This window comes from Schistocerca serialis, chromosome 1 (genome assembly GCF_023864345.2).
Source record: "Schistocerca serialis cubense isolate TAMUIC-IGC-003099 chromosome 1, iqSchSeri2.2, whole genome shotgun sequence".
Classification (NCBI taxonomy): Eukaryota; Metazoa; Arthropoda; class Insecta; order Orthoptera; family Acrididae; genus Schistocerca; species Schistocerca serialis.
The window spans coordinates 1,187,261,663-1,187,285,696 of NC_064638.1; the positions used below are offsets into that span (position 1 = coordinate 1,187,261,663).

At 39.6% G+C, this 24,034-nt stretch overlaps 2 protein-coding genes across 3 annotated transcripts in view; one reads left to right on the forward strand and one right to left on the reverse strand.

Annotated features, from left to right (window-relative positions):
• Positions 1 to 1,621, forward strand: part of LOC126418813 (uncharacterized) — a 179,242-nt gene extending 177,621 nt beyond the window's left edge. For both annotated transcript variants that reach the window (XM_050085760.1, XM_050085766.1), the window contains one exon: positions 1,425 to 1,621. In XM_050085760.1, the coding sequence (XP_049941717.1) occupies positions 1,425 to 1,461 (37 nt within the window). In that variant the 3' untranslated portion in view covers positions 1,462 to 1,621. The remainder of the gene's footprint in view (positions 1 to 1,424) is intronic.
• Positions 1,622 to 3,312: 1,691 nt separating this feature from the next.
• LOC126418823 (CDGSH iron-sulfur domain-containing protein 2 homolog) overlaps positions 3,313 to 24,034 on the reverse strand; it is a 104,020-nt gene continuing 83,298 nt past the window's right edge. Inside the window, exon 4 of the mRNA XM_050085794.1 lies at positions 3,313 to 3,542. Within this exon, the coding sequence (XP_049941751.1) occupies positions 3,456 to 3,542 (87 nt within the window). The 3' untranslated portion in view covers positions 3,313 to 3,455. The remainder of the gene's footprint in view (positions 3,543 to 24,034) is intronic.

Here is a 24,034-nt window from a genome sequence, read left to right on the forward strand (position 1 = left end):
GAAAATGGGGCACTGCGGATTAAGTATTGTAGATGGAAAATGGTTGGGGAGGGGGGAAGAGCTCATAGTGAGTGAAGCAGCCCTCCAAGAAGCAGCACAGGGATATGTGTGATGTGAGAGAAAAAAATAGTTCAATTAAAGAAAAATATGAAGTTAATGAAAGGAGATGTAGCAAAAGAATCGGATGACTGCAAGAGCAGGAACTTGAAAGTGGGCTCAGGTAGGTGGATGCCAGGTAGACTAGGGATTGAGAAAAAGAGAGAAACCAGCATGACCAGATGTTTGGTGAATGACGGAATAATACTTTGGGAGGTGTAGGAATCAGTTGTGATGAAAAATTGTACCCAGTGCCATAGAAGACACAGCTTTTATGGTCCACAGTGGTACTATGAGGTAAGAAGTTGCCTCTTTGTGGGAGTTTAGTTAGCATTAAGAATGTGAGGTGAGATGGCATTTGAAGATGTAGTTGCAAATGAGATGTGCCTATTAATGCTTCAAAAAGGCCTTCAGCACAATGGCAGAAAAACTGCTTACTACTGTACATACAGCATTCCCCCTCTTCCCTACCCCTCTCAACAAATCCAGCTCACAATCAGTTCGCTTGGTCCTCTTATAAATGTAAATGTCGTGTGACGTGCAGCTTTCTATACTAACCACAGCTGAGGTCACCACTCTCCTTCGATGGCACACAAGATCAGTGTGGATGTGCTGTAGGTATATGCTTGGTTGACACATAAACTACCATAATCCACATCTATTTTACATGTTTTCTATTGCTCAGTGCTTTCTGCACACTGAATGTTGTCTTCCCTTACACCATTGTTTACATTGTCTTCACTGGACTATATGACAGGATAAACGGTAGTTCTCAGTAATTTTGTAGGTTCTTTACAGTTGATGAACTGCAAAAAAATTGTGAATTCTTGCATAAATTTTCTATTCAGCACCTGTATTCGTAAAGTTAATAATATGTCAGCACTTTAGAGTAGATAGCTAATCACTCTATGCATTATGATTCATTCTTCAGTCACAACTTTGCTTTTATTATTAATTTTATTTATGCTGTTTATCATAATTGCTGTAGTCATTTTCTTAGGTGAAGATAACATGTGATTGGTTTATCTGCATTTATTGTGTACTGTTTTTGTAGTGGTTTAAGTGGTATTCTTGCCTTCAATTAGCTAAGACATGTGATAACTTTGAAGAGAGGAAAAATATACTTATTGAGCAAAACAAGTTTACTCAGTATATACAAGCTTTTTTCCTCAAATGAACACGAAACTACTAGCTTGAAAAATAAAATAAACTTGTTTTTTATGACCAGCATATTTTCCTCTGTTCAATATAGTTGTGAACTTATACAAGATGAGATTTAATTTCAAGCTTCTGACAACACTAATTACATGTGTTTCATGTTGTTTCAGTTGTGACAACACACAGAAGTCACTTAACAAGAAATAAACCTGTTGATGATGATGTGATCCTGCATGCAGGTTCTTCAATGTCCCAGCATATCTGTGATACTTACGTGTGAATGTGTGTATTCTGTGATGAACTGAAATATAGTACTATTTAAGTTAGTCATGTACATATTAAATTACAAATAAAAGTTGCAAAACCCTTTGGCTTTTTCATGTTTAACATAAAGTGTGTATGTACAATTTTCATACAAAATTGTCTTTTATTAAATATTACAATTTCAAGATTTCTGTTACAATAGTGTGACTTTTATAAAGTCTAAAATTATAGCAAATGCTGATACAAATAGTTTCAATGCCTCAAATAAATGCAAAGTTTTCCCTTTAAACAATGATGTAAATAGTAAATATTCATTTGGAATGTAAAACATATGTTATACATTGATCATCATAATACCATTCTTTTTTCAAAGTTGCACACATACCAATACAGAAAATGAATGGCTATGACATTTAGTAAGGCACTTGACAAAAACATCCATACTTGAGGAAATTCCTTTTAGCACCTTGATTTCAAACTAGAAAAAACAGTTGAAACATTGTATTTAGAGAAATACAGTGCGGAATAACAAAAGAAGGAATATGAACACGAAGAATAACAATTTCCTTTGTTAACAATATGGAAAAGGAAAGGATAGGGAGAAAGGAAACAGAGGTTTAATAGAAAGGAGAAAATTATTCAGAACCCAGTGTTATGAGATCTATCAATGTGAAATTATTTTTGTCTTAGACACAATTTCTGTAACTACACCCTATTTGCCGAGTGCTGTCTGCCTCTGTTTCTTTATATTTTCTTTTGTCTGCTTTTCTCCTCTTTCCTCATCTCTCATATACAATTTGTACTCTTTGTGCCTGTGGTTTTCACACTCACTCTCTTTCCTATCTCATCAGCCTAATGAACTGCCAACTGTCTTCTCTTATTTTTATTTTTTTATTATTTTCTCAGAACTAAACATATTCTATTGTTATCTAGAGTCAAACTTTCGTCCCCTTTTAAGAGTCATTTGCTCTTAACTTTAAATTTTTTAAACTTTCTCTCTTCTAGTTACACATTACCATCTCTTGTAGCTCTGTGCTCCCCTTATCATATCTCCCTGTGAACAAATACTTGGAAGTCTCAATTTCTGGTTATACTTTTCTGCTGTTGCATTTCTCAATAACTCTAAACGTGTAACTTTTTACCTGTATTTACTAATGTGTTTCATCCAGACTTATTGATATGGATGTTTTCAAATCTCAAGACTCATCCAACTGTGAAACTGGAAGCCCACAGATCACCATTCACCAGAATTGAAAATAAGAGACAATAAAAGTGTCAACATATAAGAAAGTAGCTATCTACATGAAGTTCACCTCCAATACTTTTTGTGCCTACTCATCAACTTCTCTCACATGACACATTACATGTCAAACTGAAGTTCTCTCCACACCATCTCCCAACCTAACTGAATTGGTCAACCAGCTCTCATGTCACAGGAATCCAACGGTATATTAACTCCATAGGCCAAAGCATAATAAAGCAAGGATGCATTAAAACTAGCCTCCAAACTGAGAACTGCTTTGTTTTATAGTATGATCCATGCAAGCATATAAATGTGTTAATAACAGAAGTATATTGCACTGTCTGTGTTCCATAACTGAAATTGGCTACTTTTTACAACAATACCACTGTGTGTGCAGCACTATGATGCATGTTTCTTAATCTACTGAAGCATGCAATATATAGTTATTAAAAACAAGTTAACGATATAGAGGGGAACTTGAAATTGTTCATAATAGATGATGACATAAATTCTGGTTTCACAGCATAAACATAGTTATGAGGGTACAAAAGTGTTCTTAATTGTGTCTATATTGTAGAACTATTTCTGCAAGACATTCTAGTTTGTCCAAAGAAAAATATAAAGAAAACTAATAATAAGGATCCCTGCAGCCTAATCCATTTGTATCCTACACCAATGAACCGGTACCAGTAATTCATACTTTGCGCTTGATGACTAAAGGTCCCACGTTGTCTCCTGTTTCTCTGTTGTAGTACTTGTGCACTCCATCACAGTATGGCCACTAAAAGACAAAAATGTGTTTCAGAACTTCTAACAATTGAAGCAAAAGAACAATACAGCTTATAAATCTTATCAGGTGAATTTGTATTCTAATTACCAAGGAGGGGATATAAAAATATGAATAATTGCAATCTGCATTAAAAAGGGACATAAATGATGTGTGAGACAATAGTTCCTGCAGTAATACCAGCTTATGGCAAACTTTGTACAACAAATACTTCTTATGTACTTTATGTTAGGACAGTGCAGTTTTTAAATCAAGCACTCAGCAATTTTACATATTGTGATTATTTACTTTAATGAGAGGTAGTTTAAGTAATGAAACATTGTAGGGCATTCAAAATCACACACAAATTCAGCTAGAAAATGAATTCCCCTTAAAACAGACGGGAATATTATTAATATCACTTCATACAGTGTTTCTTAGTTATGCACCCTTATGATACATTTTTCATAAAGGAAATTATGATGGTTGTATTATAGACACCGAAAACTGAAACTGTATTTTAACTAATTCAAGCCACCAAGTATTGCACTATCTGCTGACTGGTCAATGGAGTCTGCTACATTTTCCTATAGACTAGTACACACCAAAGCATAAAAAATAAGCTTTCTTAATGATTATGCTATCTCTGGCACGCTAATTGAAAAGAAATGTTTAAGAGAATTCTTAATTATATGGGATAAAAACATTAACAACTGAATTTACTGTCACAATAAATATAATGATTACTTGCTATTTACTTCAATACGATTTTCAAAAGAATATTTTTAAGCAGAGAGAGAGAGACAGAGAGCGCTACATGTTCTGCTGGTTATTTTGCCTCGGCACCGCAGCCCAACTGGGCTGTATTAGATCTCACTCAGCAATGATTTCTGTCTTATTTATGTGGCTGTCATTTACTTAACATCTCAACTACTTGCAGTTCATTTCAATCCTTCCATTGTTCATAGAAGAAATCTGATTTCACTTCACATATGACAAAAAAAGAGATACAAGTTTTCTGCTATAGCATCAGGTGATGAGTAATAAGCAACTGATTATCTTTACAATACATAAAGCTCAGTAGGCATCACACTAAAAACTGTTTCTCTCTCTGACTGCTCCTACGGGACATTGTATCATCCACAGACAAATCATCAAGCATGACAATATTACATTTATGATAAAAGTTCTTTTTACAAGTGTCATGAAGGAGAAGGCCCTTCTGTTCCACAATCTCATCAATCAAAATAAGCAATTTAAACATATGTTGTACAGTATGAAACTCCACAATGAAAATGCCACATTTCTTGTCACACGCCCAGACAACAAAGATATGGCCTCATAAAGGAGAGAATAGCTTAAAGGCAACCTTGATGTCTTTATGTCCCATGATCTAGCTCCCACAACTCCTTTACATGGGCAGTGTGCAAAACATTCACAAGAAAGACCTACTGTCTGGAAATGAATCATACACAATATGAAAGCCGGACATGGCCAAATGCTATACTAGAAACTTTGGTCTAATGACAAAATATTCTGCCATTTGAACATTTACATCTGCAAAGAAAATCCAGTGCTCATTGCTTAATACCCCTACCTCCACTGTGTGGATAGACATACCGTGTAATTTCATGACTACTTGCTTGCTGGGTACAAGTTAAAACACAAAGTGATGTGAAATATCAGAAATGGTAAGTACATAGAGCAGTCTTCAAGACCTGTTTGCTCGTATTCTTGTCAAATTGTGTTTTGGTAACTATGGGAAATAAAGTACTAAAAACAAATATCACTGATCAGTATTACTGAATAATGGAGCAGTATTGGTGTTCTCGGCACCGTCTTGTGGGTCTTGGAATATCGAATTCCCTAATGTTTTTAGAAATGCAATGTCCCAAGTGTCTAGCTCAAACTACCACTCCGGGCTCAAAGTCTATTAATTCCTGTCATGCAGCCATAACCACATCATGAATCTTTTCACATGAATCACTTGAGTACAAGTGATAGCTACGCCAATCCACCGCTCTTTTATACATGCGTATGCGATACTGCTGCCATCTGTATATGCGCATATCCCATGACTTTCGTCACCTCAGTGTACTACGACTACTTACACACAAGTATATGGGAAACTAATTACGATGGAAAAATAGGGGACAGTAAAGGAAGAAAATATGTATATGTGAAATATATTCTAGTCATAGTTTATATGAACATGGAAAGGCATTGCAAATATATTATGAAGTCATCCAATAAAACTAAGTCCATGTGGAAAGTTGTGGAGGATCTTATGGGAAAGAAGACAACTCACAAAAATACTGTGATATCACATGATTGCAAGAATGTCACTGACCCTAGGGCAGTTGCAAATAGTTTCAATTCTTATTACACAACTGTTGCTGGAAAATTAGTGAAGGAAAAATTTGGTAATCCACCTAACACAACATGGAAAGAAGTTTCATCTACTGAAGTAAATAATATATCCACATTCCTCAGTCCAATAGGCCCAACAGAGCTCCTAAATACCATTAATTCACTGAAGAGTAATTATTCAACTGGTATTGATGACATTCCACATTATATTATAAAAATAACAGCAATACTTTCGCCTTTATTAGGCATATGCAATTCATCCTTACCATGTGGTGTCTTCCCACAGCAACTGAAAATGGCAAAAGTAAGACCCTTTTATAAGAAGGGTGATCATGAATGTATGGGTAACGATAGGCCTGTGTCTCTACTGTCAGGGTTTTCAAAAAGTATTGAAAAAGTGTTCCTTTCAAAACTAACTACATTCTTTGATAAGAATAATATTACTTCTGAATGTCAACATGGCTTCAGACCAGCGATCAATTGAAACAGCCACTTTCAATCTGATAAACCATATCTTAAATGCAGTGGACAACCACAGAAATATCTCAGGTTTATTCTTGATCCTAACAAAAGCTTTTGGTGTGATTATCATTCTGTGCTCCTGAGGAAGCTTGAACGGTATGGTGTATGAGGCGTGCCATATCAATGGATTAAATCATATTTGGAATATCACTCTCAGGTAACTGAAATTAAGTACATGGAAGGAAATTAACTCGAGGTACTCCTTCTAGAATCACATGGACTAAGTCATGGTGTTCCACAGAGCTCCATTTTAGGTCCCTTTCTTTTTATTTGTGCATATGAACAATTTCCCATCACACGTTGGGGATTATGAACCAGTACTGTTTGCAGACGACACCAGTCTATTGATTGAAAGGAATAAAGAAGAAAATCTTACTGCATCTGCAAAAGATATTACAAAAGGAGTGTCTGAATGGTTTACCAGAAACAGTTGGTTAATCCAAAGAAAACGGTACTAATGAATTTCCACACCAACCAAAATAAAAATGTGGCACAACCTGTGATATGTATAGATAACCAAAACATTAGTGCTGCCAATGAAACTAAATTTCTTGGGATTCATATCCCGGAAAACCTTAAATGGAACACTCATACCACATCCCTAAGTTCAAAACTAGCAAAAATTAGCTATGTAGTAAGAATTCTTTGCAACAATACTAATGCAGAAACAGTTAGGGTTGTATACTTTGCTCGTGTACATTCACTACTGAGGTACAGTATCATTTTCTGGGGAAATGTACACCAGGCAATAACAGTTTTCACGAAACAAACGGCAATTATAAGAACGATGAAACAAGTGAGCAGCAGAAAACCATGCAAACCTCTCTATAAAGACCTAAAGCTCCCACCCCTTCCCAGCATTTATATACTGGAAGTAGTCATGCATGTCAAAAAAGTATACAGAGAAAAAGGAAACCTTTTTCTTCAAAACAGAAGTGTCCATGATTACAGTACGAGGTCAGTGACATACATGTTAATCATTGTAACACCACATTATGCCAAAAAGGTGTATATCATGCAACAACAAAACTATACAACAGATTACCAAGACATATAAAATCTCTTCCTGAACTACAGAGCCTTAAAAAGCCTGTGACAGCCTACCATCTGAAAAACTGCTACTATTCAATCTCATAATATCTTACGCAAGAAAAAATGTAATTTGTATCTTTAATTATTGCAATAAGGTATAAATATACAGTATTTTTTTAAAATGTAATTATTAACTGCACAGATCCAATTTGTTATAAAAATGTTAATAATGTATGTCTGACATTGGAAAAACCAATAGATAAAAAGGTTTTCTGCCCAATATCCTGTGTAGGATATATGCACTGAAAAAGAGATTTATATGGACAAATAAAGGAAAGATAACCTTCAACGTCCACCACAATACTCCGTATTGTAAACTCAAGACATTACAGAATAGCGGTAATTCTAATTACTAAATACTGAATACAACAGGCCTAAGGAAGAAGATAGGGGTTTGGGTGGGAAAAAAACTGAAATCTAACATAACAATCACAATATCCAACAGATAGTGACAAATGACGAAAGCAAATAAAACGAAAATAATGGAAAAACAGTATAGAAATCACAAAATAAATAGCGCTATACAACGAAAATTCACAAATAACGATGACATATGGAACCAACATTCAGAATTCATCTATACAGGTCAATTAAAGTTGCCGATTCTTAGGTTCGTCACTTTTGCGTTTCTAGAGTATACAGCATGTTTAATTAGTTTGGCATACAAATTTTTCTTATCGCTGTCTGTACTAGGGCTACTGAAAAAACACGGTAAGTGAAGAAAAACATAATCGAGAGCAAGAACTTGCCCATTACGTCACTCTAGTTGTTGATTCCAAGGTTCGTTATGTTTTGCATATTTGCAGTAGGTGTGTACAGCGCTTTCTTTTAGGATTTTCAATTTTGGAATCGCTCTATGTATTTGAGCCATATAGGTCAACCATGAACTATGGACCTTGCCGTTGGTGGGGAGGCTTGAGTGCCTCAGCGATACAGATAGCCGCACCGTAGGTACAACCACAACGGAGGGGTATCTGTTGAGAGGCCAGACAAACGTGTGGTTCCTGAAGAGGGGCAGCAGTCTTTTCAGTAGTTGCAAGGGCAACAGTCTGGATGATTGACTGATCTGGCCTTGTAACAATAACCAAAACGGCTTTGCTGTGCTGGTACTGCGAACGGCTGAAAGCAAGGGGAAACTACGGCCGTAATTTTTCCCGAGGGCATGCAGCTTTACTGTATGATTAAATGATGATGGCGTCCTCTTGGGTAAAATATTCCGGAGGTAAAATAGTCCCCCATTCGGATCTCCGGGCGGGGACTACTCAAGAGGATGTCGTTATCAGGAGAAAGAAAACTGGCGTTCTACGGATCGGAGTGTGGAATGTCAGATCCCTTAATCGGGCAGGTAGGGTAGAAAATTTAAAAAGGGAAATGGATAGGTTAAAGTTAGATATAGTGGGAATTAGTGACGTTCGGTGGCAGGAGGAACAAGACTTCTGGTCAGGTGACTACAGGGTTATAAACACAAAGTCCAATAGGGGTAATGCAGGAGTAGGTTTAATAATGAATAGGAAAATAGGAATGCGGGTAAGCTACTACAAACAGCATAGTGAACGCATTATTGTGGCCAAGATAGATACGAAGCCCACACCTACTACAGTAGTACAAGTTTATATGCCAACTAGCTCTGCAGATGACGAAGAAATTGAAGAAATGTATGATGAAATAAAAGAAATTATTCAGATAGTGAAGGGAGACGAAAATTTAATAGTCATGGGTGACTGGAATTCGAGTGTAGGAAAAGGGAGAGAAGGAAACGTAGTAGGTGAATATGGATTGGGGCTAAGAAATGAAAGAGGAAGCCGCCTGATAGAATTTTGCACAGAGCACAACTTAATCATAGCTAACACTTGGTTTAAGAATCATGATAGAAGGTTATATACATGGAAGAACCCTGGAGATACTAAAAGGTGTCAGATAGATTATATAATGGTAATACAGAGATTTAGGAACCAGGTTTTAAATTGTAAGACGTTTCCAGGGGCAGATGTGGACTCTGACCACAATCTACCTGTAGATTAAAACTGAAGAAACTGCAAAAAGGTGGGAATTTAAGGAGATGGGACCTGGATAAACTGAAAGAACCAGAGGTTGTACAGAGTTTCAGGGAGAGCATAAGGGAACAATTAAGAGGAATGGGGGAAAGAAATACAGTAGAAGAAGAATGGGTAGCTCTGAGGGATGAAGTAGTGAAGGCAGCAGAGGATCAAGTAGGTAAAAAGAAGAGGGTTAGTAGAAATCCTTGGGTAACAGAAGAAATATTGAATTTAATTGATGAAAGGAGAAAATATAAAAATGCAGTAAATGAAGCAGGCAAAAAGGAATACAAACGTCTCAAAAATGAGATCGACAGGAAGTGCAAAATGGCTAAGCAGGGATGGCTAGAGGACAAATGTAAGGATGTAGAGGCTTATCTCACTAGGGGTAAGATAGATACTGCCTACAGGAAAATTAAAGAGACCTTTGGAGATAAGAGAACCACATGTATGAACATCAAGAGCTCAGATGGAAACCCAGTTCTAAGCAAAGAAGGGAAAGCAGAAAGGTGGAAGGAGTATATAGAGGGTCTATACAAGGGCGATGCACTTGAGGACAATATTATGGAAATGGAAGAGGATGTAGATGAAATGGGAGATATGATACTGCGTGAAGAGTTTGACAGAGCACTGAAAGACCTGAGTCGTAACAAGGCCCCCGGAGTAGACAATATTCCATTGGAACTACTGACGGCCGTGGGAGAGCCAGTCCTGACAAAACTCTACCATCTGGTGAGCAAGATGTATGAAACAGGCGAAATACCCTCAGACTTCATGAAGAATATAATAATTCCAATCCCAAAGAAAGCAGGTGTTGACAGATGTGAAAATTACCGAACATTCAGTTTAATAAGCCACAGCTGCAAAGTACTAACACGAATTCTTTACAGACGAATGGAAAAACTAGTAGAAGCCGACCTCGGGGAAGATCAGTTTGGATTCCGTAGAAATACTGAAACACGTGAGGCAATACTGACCTTACGACTTATCTTAGAAGAAAGATTAAGGAAAGGCAAACCTACGTTTCTAGCATTTGTAGACTTAGAGAAAGCTTTTGACAATGTTGACTGGAATACTCTCTTTCAAATTCTAAAGGTGGCAGGGGTAAAATACAGGGAGCGAAAGGCTATTTACAACTTGTACAGAAACCAGATGGCAGTTATAAGAGTTGAGGGACATGAAAGGGAAGCAGTGGTTGGGAAGGGAGTAAGACAGCGTTGTAGCCTCTCCCCGATGTTATTCAATCTCTATATTGAGCAAGCAGTAAAGGAAACAAAAGAAAAATTTGGAGTAGGTATTAAAATCCATGGAGAAGAAATAAAAACTTTGAGGTTCGCCGATGACATTGTAATTCTGGCAGAGACAGCAAAGGACTTGGAAGAGCAGTTGAACGGAATGGATGGTGTCTTGAAGAGAGGATATAAGATGAACATCAACAAAAGCAAAACGAGGATAATGGAATGTAGTCGAGTTAAGTCGGGTGATGCTGAGGGTATTAGATTAGGAAATGAGACACTTAAAATAGTAAAGGAGTTTTGCTATTTGGGGAGCAAAATAACTGATGATGGACGAAGTAGAGAGGATATAAAATGTAGACTGGCAATGGCAAGGAAAGCGTTTCTGAAGAAGAGAAATTTGTTAACATCGAGTATAGATTTAAGTGTCAGGAAGTTATTTCTGAAAGTATTTGTATGGAGTGTAGCCATGTATGGAAGTGAAACATGGACAGTAAATAGTTTGGACAAGAAGAGAATAGAAGCTTTTGAAATGTGGTGCTACAGAAGAATGCTGAAGATTAGATGGGTAGATCACATAACAAATGAGGAAGTATTGAATAGGATTGGGGAGAAGAGAAGTTTGTGGCACAACTTGACCAGAAGAAGGGATCGGTTGGTAGGACATGTTCTGAGGCATCAAGGGATCACCAATTTAGTATTGGAGGGCAGCATGGAGGGTAAAAATCATAGGGGGAGACCAAGAGATGAATACACTAAGCAGATTCAGAAGGATGTAGGTTGCAGTAGGTACTGGGAGATGATGAAGCTTGCACAGGATAGAGTTGCATGGAGAGCTGCATCAAACCAGTCTCAGGACTGAAGACCACAACAACAACAACAACAGGTCAATTCTAATGGTCGAGCACGCGTGACGTTATTTTTATTGTTATTTCAAGAAAATTTACCTTTTTGGTGTCACTGTCTGTACTACTGCAAAAATGCGATGAATAACAAACCTTGGAATCGACAGCCAGACTTCACCTGATAGCTAAAGTACAGAGACCGGAATCAAAAAAATAAATCCTAAAAGTAGTAACAGTACACATTAAATTAAAAATTACGAAATATGGAATGGAGAACTAGAATTGACCTTTACAGTTGCTCTCTTAGTTTCCTGCCTAACCATACCACTGGAAATCTCAAAGTATTAGGACTTAACAGCATAGTTCACCTCAGTTACTAACGCAAAATTCAGCTTCTGCAATTCTTTTGAAAAAGGAAAAAAAAGCCCTGCTAGTGTCATTTACTGGTGTATTAATAATTCTGAAGGCTTGAATGTAAAGAAATCATGTCATTCATAAATGAACTTGTTCAAGTGATACTTTCCTTTATGCACATGGATTCTGATTGCACTATTTATTTTTACTGTCTGAGGATTCCGGAATAGAAAGGGGGAAAATTTGAAAATATCTTCTAAAAATACAAAAGGTTTAATTCGAGAACTGCAAGTTTTTCTATGAACTCATTATGGTCTAATAATCACAAAAATACAATAATATCGTAGGAACACAAAACTTTTTTATTCCAAAACAGGAAAGTACATCATTTGCCCCATTCTACCTGGGCATGGGGCAGTAAGGACGAGAGCTACACTTCTGGTCATTAAAATTGCTACACCAAGAAGAAATGCAGATGATAAACGGGTATTCATTGGACAAATATACAGGGTGTTACAAAAAGGTACGGCCAAACTTTCAGGAAACATTCCTCACACACAAAGAAAGAAAATATGTTATGTGGACATGTGTTCGGAAACGCTTACTTTCCATGTTAGAGCTCATTTTATTACTTCTCTTCAAATCATATTAATCATGGAATGGAAACACACAGCAACAGAACGTACCAGCGTGACTTCAAACACTTTGTTACAGGAAATGTTCAAAATGTTCTCCGTTAGCGAGAATACATGCATCCACCCTCCGTCGCATGGAATCCCTGATGCGCTGATGCAGCCCTGGAGAATGGCGTATTGTATCACAGCCGTCCACAATACGAGCACGAAGAGTCTCTACATTTGGTACCGGGGTTGCGTAGACAAGAGCTTTCAAATGCCCCCATAAATGAAAGTCAAGGGGGTTGAGGTCAGGAGAGCGAGGAGGCCATGGAGTTGGTCCGCCTCTACCAATCCATCGGTCACCAATTCTGTTGTTGAGAAGGGTACGAACACTTCGACTGAAATGTGCAGGAGCTCCATCGTGCATGAACCACATGTTGTGTCGTACTTGTAAAGGCACATGTTCTAGCAGCAAAGGTATAGTATCCCGTATGAAATCATGATAACGTGCTCCACTGAGCGTAGGTGGAAGAACGAAACTAAAATGAGCTCTAACATGGAAATTAAGAGTTTCCGGACACGTGTCCACATAACATCTTTTCTTTATTTGTGTGTGAGGAATGTTTCCTGAAAGTTTGGCCGTACCTTTTTGTAAAACCCTGTATTATACTGGAACTGACATGTGATTACATTTTCACGCAATTTGGGTGCATAGATCCTGAGAAATCAGTACCCAGAACAACCACCTGCAGCCGTAATAACGGCCTTGATACGCCTGGGCATTGAGTCAAACAGAGCTTGGATGGCGTGTACAGATATAGCTGCCCATGCAGCTTCAACACGATACCACAGTTCATCAAGAGTAGTGACTGGCATATTGTGACGAGCCAGTTGCTCGGCCACCATTGACCAGACGTTTTCAATTGGTGAGAGATCTGGAGAATGTGCTGGCCAGGGCAGCAGTCTAACATTTTCTGTATCCAGAAAGGCCCATACTGGACCTGCAACATGCGGTCGTGCATTATACTGCTGAAACGTAGGGTTTCGCAGGGATCGAATGAAGGGTGGAGCCACGGGTCGTAACACATCCGAAATGTAACGTCCACTGTTCAAAGTGCCGTCCATGCGAACAAGAGGTGACCGAGACGTGTAACCAATGGCAACCCATACCATCACGGCGGGTGATACGCCAGCGATGACGAATAAACGCTTCCAGTGTGCGTTCACCGCAATGTCGCCAAACACCGATGCAACCATCATGATGCTGTAAACAGAACCTGGATTCATTCGAAAAAATGACGTTTTGCCATTCGTGCACCCAGATTCGTCGTTGAGTACACCATCGCAGGCGCTCCTGTCTGTGATGCAGCGTCAAGGGTAACCGCAGCCATGGTCTCCGAGCTGATAGTCCATGCAGCTGCAAACGTCGTCGAACTGTTCGTGCACATGATTGTCTTGCAAACATACCCATCTGTTGACTCAGGGATCGAGACGTGGCTGCACGATGCGTTACAGCCATGCTGATAAGATGCCTGTCGTCTCGACTGCTAATGATACGAGGCCGTTGGGCTCCAGCACGGCGTTCCATATTACTCTCCTGAACCCACCGATTCCATATTCTGCTAACAGTCATTGGATCTCGACCAACGCGAGTAGCAATGCCACGATACGATAAACCGCAATCTTGATAGGCTACAATCCGACCTTTATCAAAGTCAGAAACATGATGGTACGCATTTTTCCTTCTTACACAAGGCAAAACAACAACGTTTCACCAGGCAACGCCGATCAACTGCTGTTTGTGTATGAGAAATCGGTTGGAAACATTCCTCATGTCAGCACATTGTAGGTGTCGCCAACCTTGTGTGAATTCTCTGAAAAGCTAATCATTTGCATATCACAGCATCTTCTTCCTGTCGGTTAAATTTCGCGTCTGTAGCACGTCATCTTCGTGGTGTTGCAATTTTAATGGCCAGTAGTGTGTAAGGACATACAAAACTAGTGGAAATGCACAATTTCTTTTTGTTCTACATTTATTTCGTTTTAAGGTATTATTAAGTTTTAATCGCAGTATTTATGCCCATCTCTTTTTAAATTCACAATCTATGGCACCCTCGTCATCTTCGCTGTCGTAGTCCTACGATAGTTGTGTGTCCACAACATCGGAATCATTCATTAGTTTTGTGTTCTCTCTTCTTCCTTTTTGAATTTATTGTCAGGCTCTTTCTTTTGTTTTTTACATTTCCAATTTTGTCTTCTTAGTTTTTCCCTTAGTCTTTCGTCTTTGGCAAATTTCTTTCCTCTTTTCCTTAACAATAGCTTCACACTTTTTTTTCCATGGCTAATCAGTTAAAGACTGCCACCTTCCCCTCTTCCGAATTGCCCTTTCGTGCTTTCACAAACATAAAGGTAAAGGAATCTGAATTGCAGGAGAAACATTAAATGAAGGGGCCCTATTGTCATCCAAGAGCATTCACGAGTAGAAAAAGTAGTCTAATTAAATAAGAGCACCTTGGCCGGCGCGCCGTCATTACAGTTAACTGAAACCTCGCCAGCTTTATCATCTAACCTGGTAGGAATGTCTCTCTTAATTGGTGTAGGTCTCCTACAAGAAAGAACTATTCCAACTGAACAACTCCAGAAATGATTACTTCTTTACTTAGATGCCTTCCAGGTCCAGTGTCAGTTGTCTCTCCTGGGGGAAAATCGGCATTGGTCAATATCGACAGGGGATCTCAAGTTGATTCCGTATTTCTAATTTACGCAAAGCTTTTGACACCGTTCCTCACAAGCGACTTCTAATCAAGCTGCGGGCCTATGGGGTGTGTCTCAGTTGTGCGACTGGATTCGTGATTTCCTGTCAGGAAGGTCGCAGTTCGTAGTAATAGACGGCAAATCATGGAGTAAAACTGAAGTGATATGTGTTCCCCAGGGAAGCGTCCTGGGACCTCTGCTGTTCCTGATCTGTATAAATGACCTGGGTGACAACCTGAGCAGTTCTCTAAGGTTGTTCGCAGACGATGCTGTAATTTACTGTCTAGTAAGGTCATCCGAAGACCAGTGTCAGTTGCAAAGCGATTTAGAAAAGATTGCTGTATGGTATGGCAGTTGACGCTAAATAACGTAAAGTGTGAGGTGATCCACATGAGTTCCAAAAGAAATCCGTTGGAATTCGATTACTCGATAAATAGTACAATTCTCAAGGCTGTCAATTCAACTAAGTATCTGGGTGTTAAAATTACGAACAACTTCAGTTGGAAAGACCACTTAGATAATATTGTGGGGAAGGCGAGCAAAAGGTTGCGTTTCATTGGCAGGACACTTAGAAGATGCAACAAGTCCACTAAAGAGACAGCTTACACTACTCTCGTTCGTCCTGTTAGAATATTGCTGCGCGGTATGGGATCCTTACCAGGTGGGATTGACGGAGGACATCGAAAGGGTGCAAAAAAGGGCAGATAGTTTTGTATTATCACGTAATAGGGGAGAGAGTGTGGCAGATATGATACGCGAGTTGGGATGGAAGTCATTAAAGCAAAGACGTTTTTCGTCACGGCGAGATCTGTTCACGAAATTTCAGTCACCAACTTTCTCTTCCGAATGCGAAAATATTTTGTTGGGCCCAACCTACATAGGTAGGAATGATCATCAAAATAAAATAAGAGAAATCAGAGCTCGAACAGAAAAGTTTAGGTGTTCGTTTTTCCCGCGCGCTGTTCGAGAGTGGAATGATAGATAGTATGATTGTGGTTCGATGAACCCTCTGTCAAGCACTTAAATGTGAATTGCAGAGCAATCAATCATGTAGATGTAGATGAATATAGATTTATTATTATTATTATTATTATTTGGCCTTTGAGAGTGTACTCAATCTAGCCATCGGCAACACAGTGACAATGTACACACAACTGAATAAACAAATACAGAAATGTATACTTACAAGAATAAAAAGCTTAACTGTTACAGTTTTGTACATAATGTTTTAAAAATTAAATTGAATTGGAAAATAATTAAAAGTGTCTTGGCTTACAATTCACACCAATTGTGAAGTATCTTCATCAGCAAGACATATTTATAATTTACGTACACCATTAAAACCTACAGATTGTAACCGGTACCCTTGATTAAGTAAACTATCACTTTATATAGACGAACATCTTTAGTACACAAAAGAGAAGAAGCTGATTGAGGAAGATGGTAGCCCATACTCAGCAATGTCTTCAGAAAGACCAACCGTTCACGGTCAAATTTGGGGCACATAAATAAGATGTATGATTACATGATGATGGCGTCCTCTTGGGTAAAATATTCCGGAGGTAAAATAGTCCCCCATTCGGATCTCCGGGCGGGAACTACTCAAGAGGATGTCGTTATCAGGAGAAAGAAAACTGGCGTTCTACGGATCGGAGTGTGGAATGTCAGATCCCTTAATCGGGCAGGTAGGTTAGAAAATTTAAAAAGGGAAATGGATAGGTTGAAGTTAGATATAGTGGGAATTAGTGAAGTTCGGTGGCAGGAGGAACAAGACTTCTGGTCAGGTGACTACAGGGTTATAAATACAAAATCAAATAGGGGTAATGCAGGAGTAGGTTTAATAATGAATAGGAAAATAGGAATGCGGGTAAGCTACTACAAACAGCATAGTGAACGCATTATTGTGGCCAAGATAGATACGAAGCCCACACCTACTACAGTAGTACAAGTTTATATGCCAACTAGCTCTGCAGATGACGAAGAAATTGAAGAAATGTATGATGAAATAAAAGAAATTATTCAGATAGTGAAGGGAAACGAAAATTTAATAGTCATGGGTGACTGGAATTCGAGAGTAGGAAAAGGGAGAGAAGGAAACATAGTAGGTGAATATGGATTGGGGCTAAGAAATGAAAGAGGAAGCCGCCTGGTAGAATTTTGCACAGAGCACAACATAATCATAACTAACACTTGGTTTAAGAATCATGAAAGAAGGTTGTATACATGGAAGAACCCTGGAGATACTAAAAGGTATCAGATAGATTATATAATGGTAAGACAGAGATTTAGGAACCAGGTTTTAAATTGTAAGACGTTTCCAGGGGCAGATGTGGACTCTGACCACAATCTATTGGTTATGACCTGTAGATTAAAACTGAAGAAACTGCAAAAAGGTGGGAATTTAAGGAGATGGGACCTGGATAAACTAAAAGAACCAGAGGTTGTACAGAGATTCAGGGAGAGCATAAGGGAGCAATTGACAGGAATGGGGCAAATAAATACAGTAGAGGAAGAATGGGTAGCTTTTAGGGATGAAATAGTGAAGGCAGCAGAGGATCAAGTAGGTAAAAAGACGAGGGCTAGTAGAAATCCTTGGGTAACAGAAGAAATATTGAATTTAATTGATGAAAGGAGAAAATATAAAAATGCAGTAAGTGAAACAGGCAAAAAGGAATACAAACGTCTCAAAAATGAGATCGACAGGAAGTGCAAAATGGCTAAGCAAGGATGGCTAGAGGACAAATGTAAGGATGTAGAGGCCTATCTCACTAGGGGTAAGATAGATACCGCCTACAGGAAAATTAAAGAGACCTTTGGAGATAAGAGAACCACTTGTATGAGTATCAAGAGCTCAGATGGAAACCCAGTTCTAAGCAAAGAAGGGAAAGCAGAAAGGTGGAAGGAGTATATAGAGGGTCTATACTCTCGTGCGCTCCCCACCAGACACGAGTGAGTGACCTGATTACATTTAAACCTTCTTCACACTTGGTAACGGTGGGTCGGATGTGGGGCGCCCAGCTTAACCTAGAGTCAAAAATCATCCCCAGAAATCTAACGTGAGATTTTATTTGGAAGGTGTACTCGCCACAGGTAATGTGATCTTCAGTGCGAGCTGTCGTCGACTTGGAGAACGGAACGACTGCTGATTTCTCAGCCGAGATCTCCAGCCCATTGTTAGAAAGCCACTCATCGATGTGTGCGATGGTTGTGGTTAATGCCGTTTTGGCCTTAAGATATGAAGCAGCAGTAGAATAAACACATCAGCAGCATACTGTAGGATTTTTGTGGGGGAGTAAGTATGCGTTCTAGGTCGTGCGTATGTAGAGTACACTGGAGAGGACTTAAAATTGCACTTTGCGGCAAGCCCTGGAAGACATAAAAAGGTCCGATCATGGTACCTTTGAAACGGACGTAGATCATTCTTTGAGTAATCAGGGTTCTGATTCCGTAGATCATCCGTGAAGGAATTCCGAATCCTGCCAGCTTGTCCAAGAGTATCGGTATTTGTACGTGATCATATGCACCCTTAATGTCAAGAAAAACTGCCACTACTGTCTCTTTCGTTTGAAAGGCTGACGTGATATCCATATTAAGCAAAAACAGGTTATCCCATGGTCCCTTTGCCTTTTCTGAAGCCGTATTGACTCCGAGGCAACAAATTACTTTTTTCAAGCCACCATTCTAGTCTCCTTTTTACCATTCGTTCCAGTGTTTTTGCAACACACGACGACAAAGCAATAGGTCTATAATTAGTACCGACATTTGGATCTTTACCACTTTTGAGAATTGGAATTATTACTTGCGTCTTCCATGTTGATATGAGGTCTTTCTTCATCCAGTACTGATTAAAAATACTCAAGAGAAAGTCTTTCGCTTCTATAGGCAGATGTGCAAGCATAGAGTAGTGTATATGATCAATGCCAGGGCAACTGTCGCTCGATACTTTAATAGCTTCGTTGAGTTCTTCTTTAGAGAAAGGACGAAGGAGAACATGATAGAGGTCTTCTTCAGCAGGGAACCGATGGTTTAAAAATGGCACCATGGGAGGAGCGATTGTATCTATGAATTCCTCTAAACCAGGCCGTGGTAGCAGGAGGGGAGGAAGACAGTCTTCTTGTTCTAAAAGCTTTTATTTTATGCCAGATGCTTGCCATACTGGTTTCATAATTTAGGGACAGAGAAAATTGTTTCCAACTGTCCTTCTTGGTTTTCTTCAGGAATTTGTTAACTCGCGCATTCACTTTTTGCACAGCCAAGTTGTCCAATGAAGGATTCTGACGATAGGTTTTCAAGGCGAGTCGTCGCTTCGCAACTTCCCGAGAGCATTCAGAATTCCACCAAGGAGGAGAACGGTGCTTCATTACTGTAAACTCTTTTTTCTTGGGGATGCTGATGCCAGCTGCGACGTTCATAGCATTGAGTGAAACTGGGTATGCATGTTCGTCACGTCTCGTATTTGCGAGTGCCCGCCGAACCGTTCCCTTATAAGAGGCCCAATTGGCTTCCTTGACTTTCCACGTACTATTAGAGTAACAGATGTGCGTAGTATCGACGTTGATGTTAATGTGAAACTCTATTGGGAGATGATCGGATCCCATTGAATCCTTTTTAACGCACCAATTAGATATTTCAGTACAGCGGGGGGGGGGGGGGGGGGGTGCAAAGAGTTACATCAACTGCGGAGGGTCTACGGAGAGGTGAAGTTATCATAGTAGGAGAGCCATCGTTGAGTACCACTAGGTTGTTATCTTCGATAACGCTTATCAAGGTCCTGCCGTTCCTGTCTGTCACGTCTCCTCCCCACACTACATGGTGGGCATTCACGTCTCCAGTTACGATAAAGGGAGGACGAAGCTGACTTACTAATTGTCTCCAGTCATCTTCCACGATACTGTGGCGGGGAGCGTTATACAACGAGATAACTGTAAAGGTTTTGTGGGCAGTTCGTATCTCCACAGCAACTAATTCAAGGTTGGTGACAGGTACGTGTAACGGGTGTGGTCGATGCGGCAGCGAAGTTTTTACCAGTATAGCTACGCCGCCCCACCCATCGAGACGGTCTTTCCTTACTATAGAATTATTTTGAAAGCGAACAGTTCGTTCGAATTTGAACCAACTTTCACATAACAGAACGATATCAGGCTGACTTACGAACAGTTCTCGTTGCAAGCTTTCTCTATTAGAATTAGCCGATCTCGCATTCCACTGCAATACTTTTAAAGCCGCCATAATTTAGGGCGAGAGAGATTGAAACATGCCAGTAACGAGGTGCCGGATATCGGAATTGTTCGTAGCACTATTTTGTCTCATGTTTTGCATGACAATATCAATCACATTATCGTATCTATAAGTTCAGCATGACCTTGAGGCTGTCGTTGATTCGGCGCTTGTGGGGTTGCTAATCTGCGAGCAGCAGGCTGGTATGGATTTTGGCTGATGAGTGAATGAATGTTGCATGTGATATAAAAGGCTGCGGTACTGAGACCACTCACGAACGTTACTTTGGTTGTTTACTTGCGCCTGCCGCCGGGGAGGCCGGTAAGCGACGTGTGTCTGCTGGGGCACAGTTGCACACTGAGTTGCGTCCCCACTTCCACGTTGTTGACTCTGCATGCTTGCGGCGGGCAGAGTTGTGGGTTTTGAAAGTCCGGAGAGCTCAAATTTGTTGGCGCAGGAATGATCGGAGCCGGCAAGTGATGCTGTTGAACCCTGGTGACGGATGCATAGGTTGGCATACGAGCAATAGACAGCGCATCCCTGAAGTCAATGTTGTTGAACGTAGCTAATTCTTGAGCTCGGCGCCGTATATGGTATTCCGGGCAAGAACGGTCCGTATATGCGTGTTGTCCCCCGCAATGAGCGCAAATAGTGATGGGTGAGACACAGGATTCAACATTATGTGGACCATTACATTTAATGCATCTGCAACTGCTTCGAAACTTTTAATACAAGTTTTCATTGTTGCACTTGTGTTCAATGCTGATCCAAAAAGAGTCGAAATTGTAAAGACAGTGACGACTTACCTGGTTTGCTTCTACGCCATTTTCGAAGCTCGTTGGTATAATGAAGACTTAAAGGCTTCACAAAAGAAACATAAAGTGGCTGAAAGCCCATTTCAGCCACGAGAGCAATGGGGTGGTAGACATAGCAATGAAATGCCACTTACCTCTTGTAGTCCATAACTTGAAGGTTCTTGGTATGTATTGGGTAGGATTTAAGAACTGGGAAGTCTTTTGATGCTTTAGAAAACTCCACAAATTTGTAAATTATACAAAAAAATAAGGTCACTGCAGTCATCCACCCAGTGCTGCGTATCTCAGTCCAACCTCCTGGTGACAACCCTAGCTCAAACTCTGTTTCTTCTTTCGAGGAAAAATGAACATCTGGGGCATGTAAGCTCCGCTTGCAGACATACAGAAAAGGTAGGTTACAATTTCGCCCCTTTCTACAGATGTTAACCATCTGTCTTACGTTTCCCCCTGCATGCTATGATTTTGATTGTTTTTTTGTTTTAGATTCACTGAAACGCCTGATTCATCGCAGTTAAATATTTGAGAAGCTGTTAGTTTGTGTTAGTCAAGTACACTTGTTAGCAACGAAAAAAAGTATATACAGTTACTTTATTAGTCAGCTAAAGTAGGATGTCTCTTAAGGAATCCTTTAACCCAATCTTCGCCTGTGATTTCATTTTTAAATCTAAGAACAATGCCATTTCTTACAGTCAACTGATAAGCTAAGTTACGCAAACCTTTCATTGTTAGATCGAATAACGTAGCCTCCACTGGTTTTAAGCAGTTAATGAGCTCAAGTTTCTTTCATAAATACATTTTTAAACTTTCCTGTCATTTTATCAGTTTTGTAGTCAGGGTCTTCCACACTAGAGTCGGGAACAGTAAACTGATCTGAAGCCTTTAACTACTCATACTGCCTCCCCCTCCCCCCGTCCCTGCAACAGGGACACGATTTAGGTTACAGAAGTAAAGTCACTCGAGAAATATACGGAAACAAGCATTTAACAACACGAAACTACAGCCAATTATATGTACTTTAACCATGTACTAAGAATATCTGTAATGTTAACACGTATGAATACATTACTTTGTTTACAAAATGACCATGAATTACAAGACAGCACAAAATATCACATAACGCAAACTTTACACATCAGTTCTCAGGAAAACTCGGCAAACCTAGCTGTCATAAGAGCACCAAGGTAATCTAGTTCAACTTATTGCCACTAGCTGGCACCACCTCCTTGTCACCTTAAAAAGTCATCTTCATTCCGCCTCTGTACCGCATTCTATGCTGGGTTCCCAAAGTTGTTGTATTTCAGTCATTTGACTTCACTTTTCCTATCAGTCCAACTCTGAGAGCTCTCTGGATGAACGCTGTGAGAATGAAAGATTGGAAACCGAGAAAATATAGCAAAATTTATTATCAGGATTTTTTTGGGAAGAGGGCGTAGATGAACATGAGTTTTGTGTACACATTATGGAAAATGCTGGACTTCGAAAGCAGCCTTTTCATATCGCACACTTTCTATCTTGGTTATTCAAAACGTATGACAAAAGAAAATTACATTAACGAGACAGCATGCTTCGTCTTACTGGATCGAATATGCAATCAAGGACAGAAACATGCTTGAAACTGCCTTGCTGACGCAGTGTGTCACGAATGCACTGCACCATTTTCTACTTAAAACAACTGTTGGGTGCACGACGGAAGTTACGAACAAGAAACAATCGTAAACAGTGGGCTTGCTAATGTTTCGGTACCTCTAACACGGCGGTGTCGGATTCAAAGCAACGTACAGCGTTAAGTCGGTTGCGCCATCCCCTCTTATTACATCTCCTCCGTGCCTGCCATGGTAGGTCGCTTACATCCTGCGCTTCGTAAACTCATGACGCCATTGGTCAAAGCTGACTGGTGGAATCAGACATGAATTTACGCCAATGGGCAAATGCTTGATATTTTTCGTGATCATTCGGCTTCTTTTCTCGTGTCAGCTGGATTTATGCCTGAAGATGGTGATCTTTCAGAAGCACAACAAATGAAGGGCTTATTTCAATAGTGGTACAAGTCCATTTACCTCCACTTTTCTGCCTATAATGCTTCTGAAATTAATGAGCCAAACAAACAGAAAGAAAGGTTCATCTCTAGCAAGAAGCCATATGCTTGAATATTTCTCGTATCTCAACTGCAGGTTTTTCAGCGCTCATTTATCTTTAGGACTATCTCAAAATGAACAAAAAATGGACTTGTACCACTATTGAAATAAGCCCTTCAAAGGGCACCCGAGGGCTTAACGTCTACACTGGTTTTCAAATTTAGCAATTAGTCTCATCACAGTCGACTTTGCATTACGTTGACCAAACACTCCAAGGAGTTTGCGAAGTCTTTGGACAACATTCACCATATTTGCAGTAAGTTTCACTAGAGCAGTATGCTATTACCACAAAAGAAAGAAATGACTCTCGATCAACTTCCAGTGCTGTCAACTCGTCGTCGTCGTCGTGGTGGTTGTTTTTTGTTGTTGTTGTTGTTGTCTTCAGTCCCGAGACTGGTTTGATGCGGCTCTCCTTGCTACCCTATCCTGTACAAGCTTCATCTCCCAGTACTTACCGCAACTTACATCCTTCTGAATCTGCTTAGTGACTAGAACAGAAATGGCGTTCTTTACTT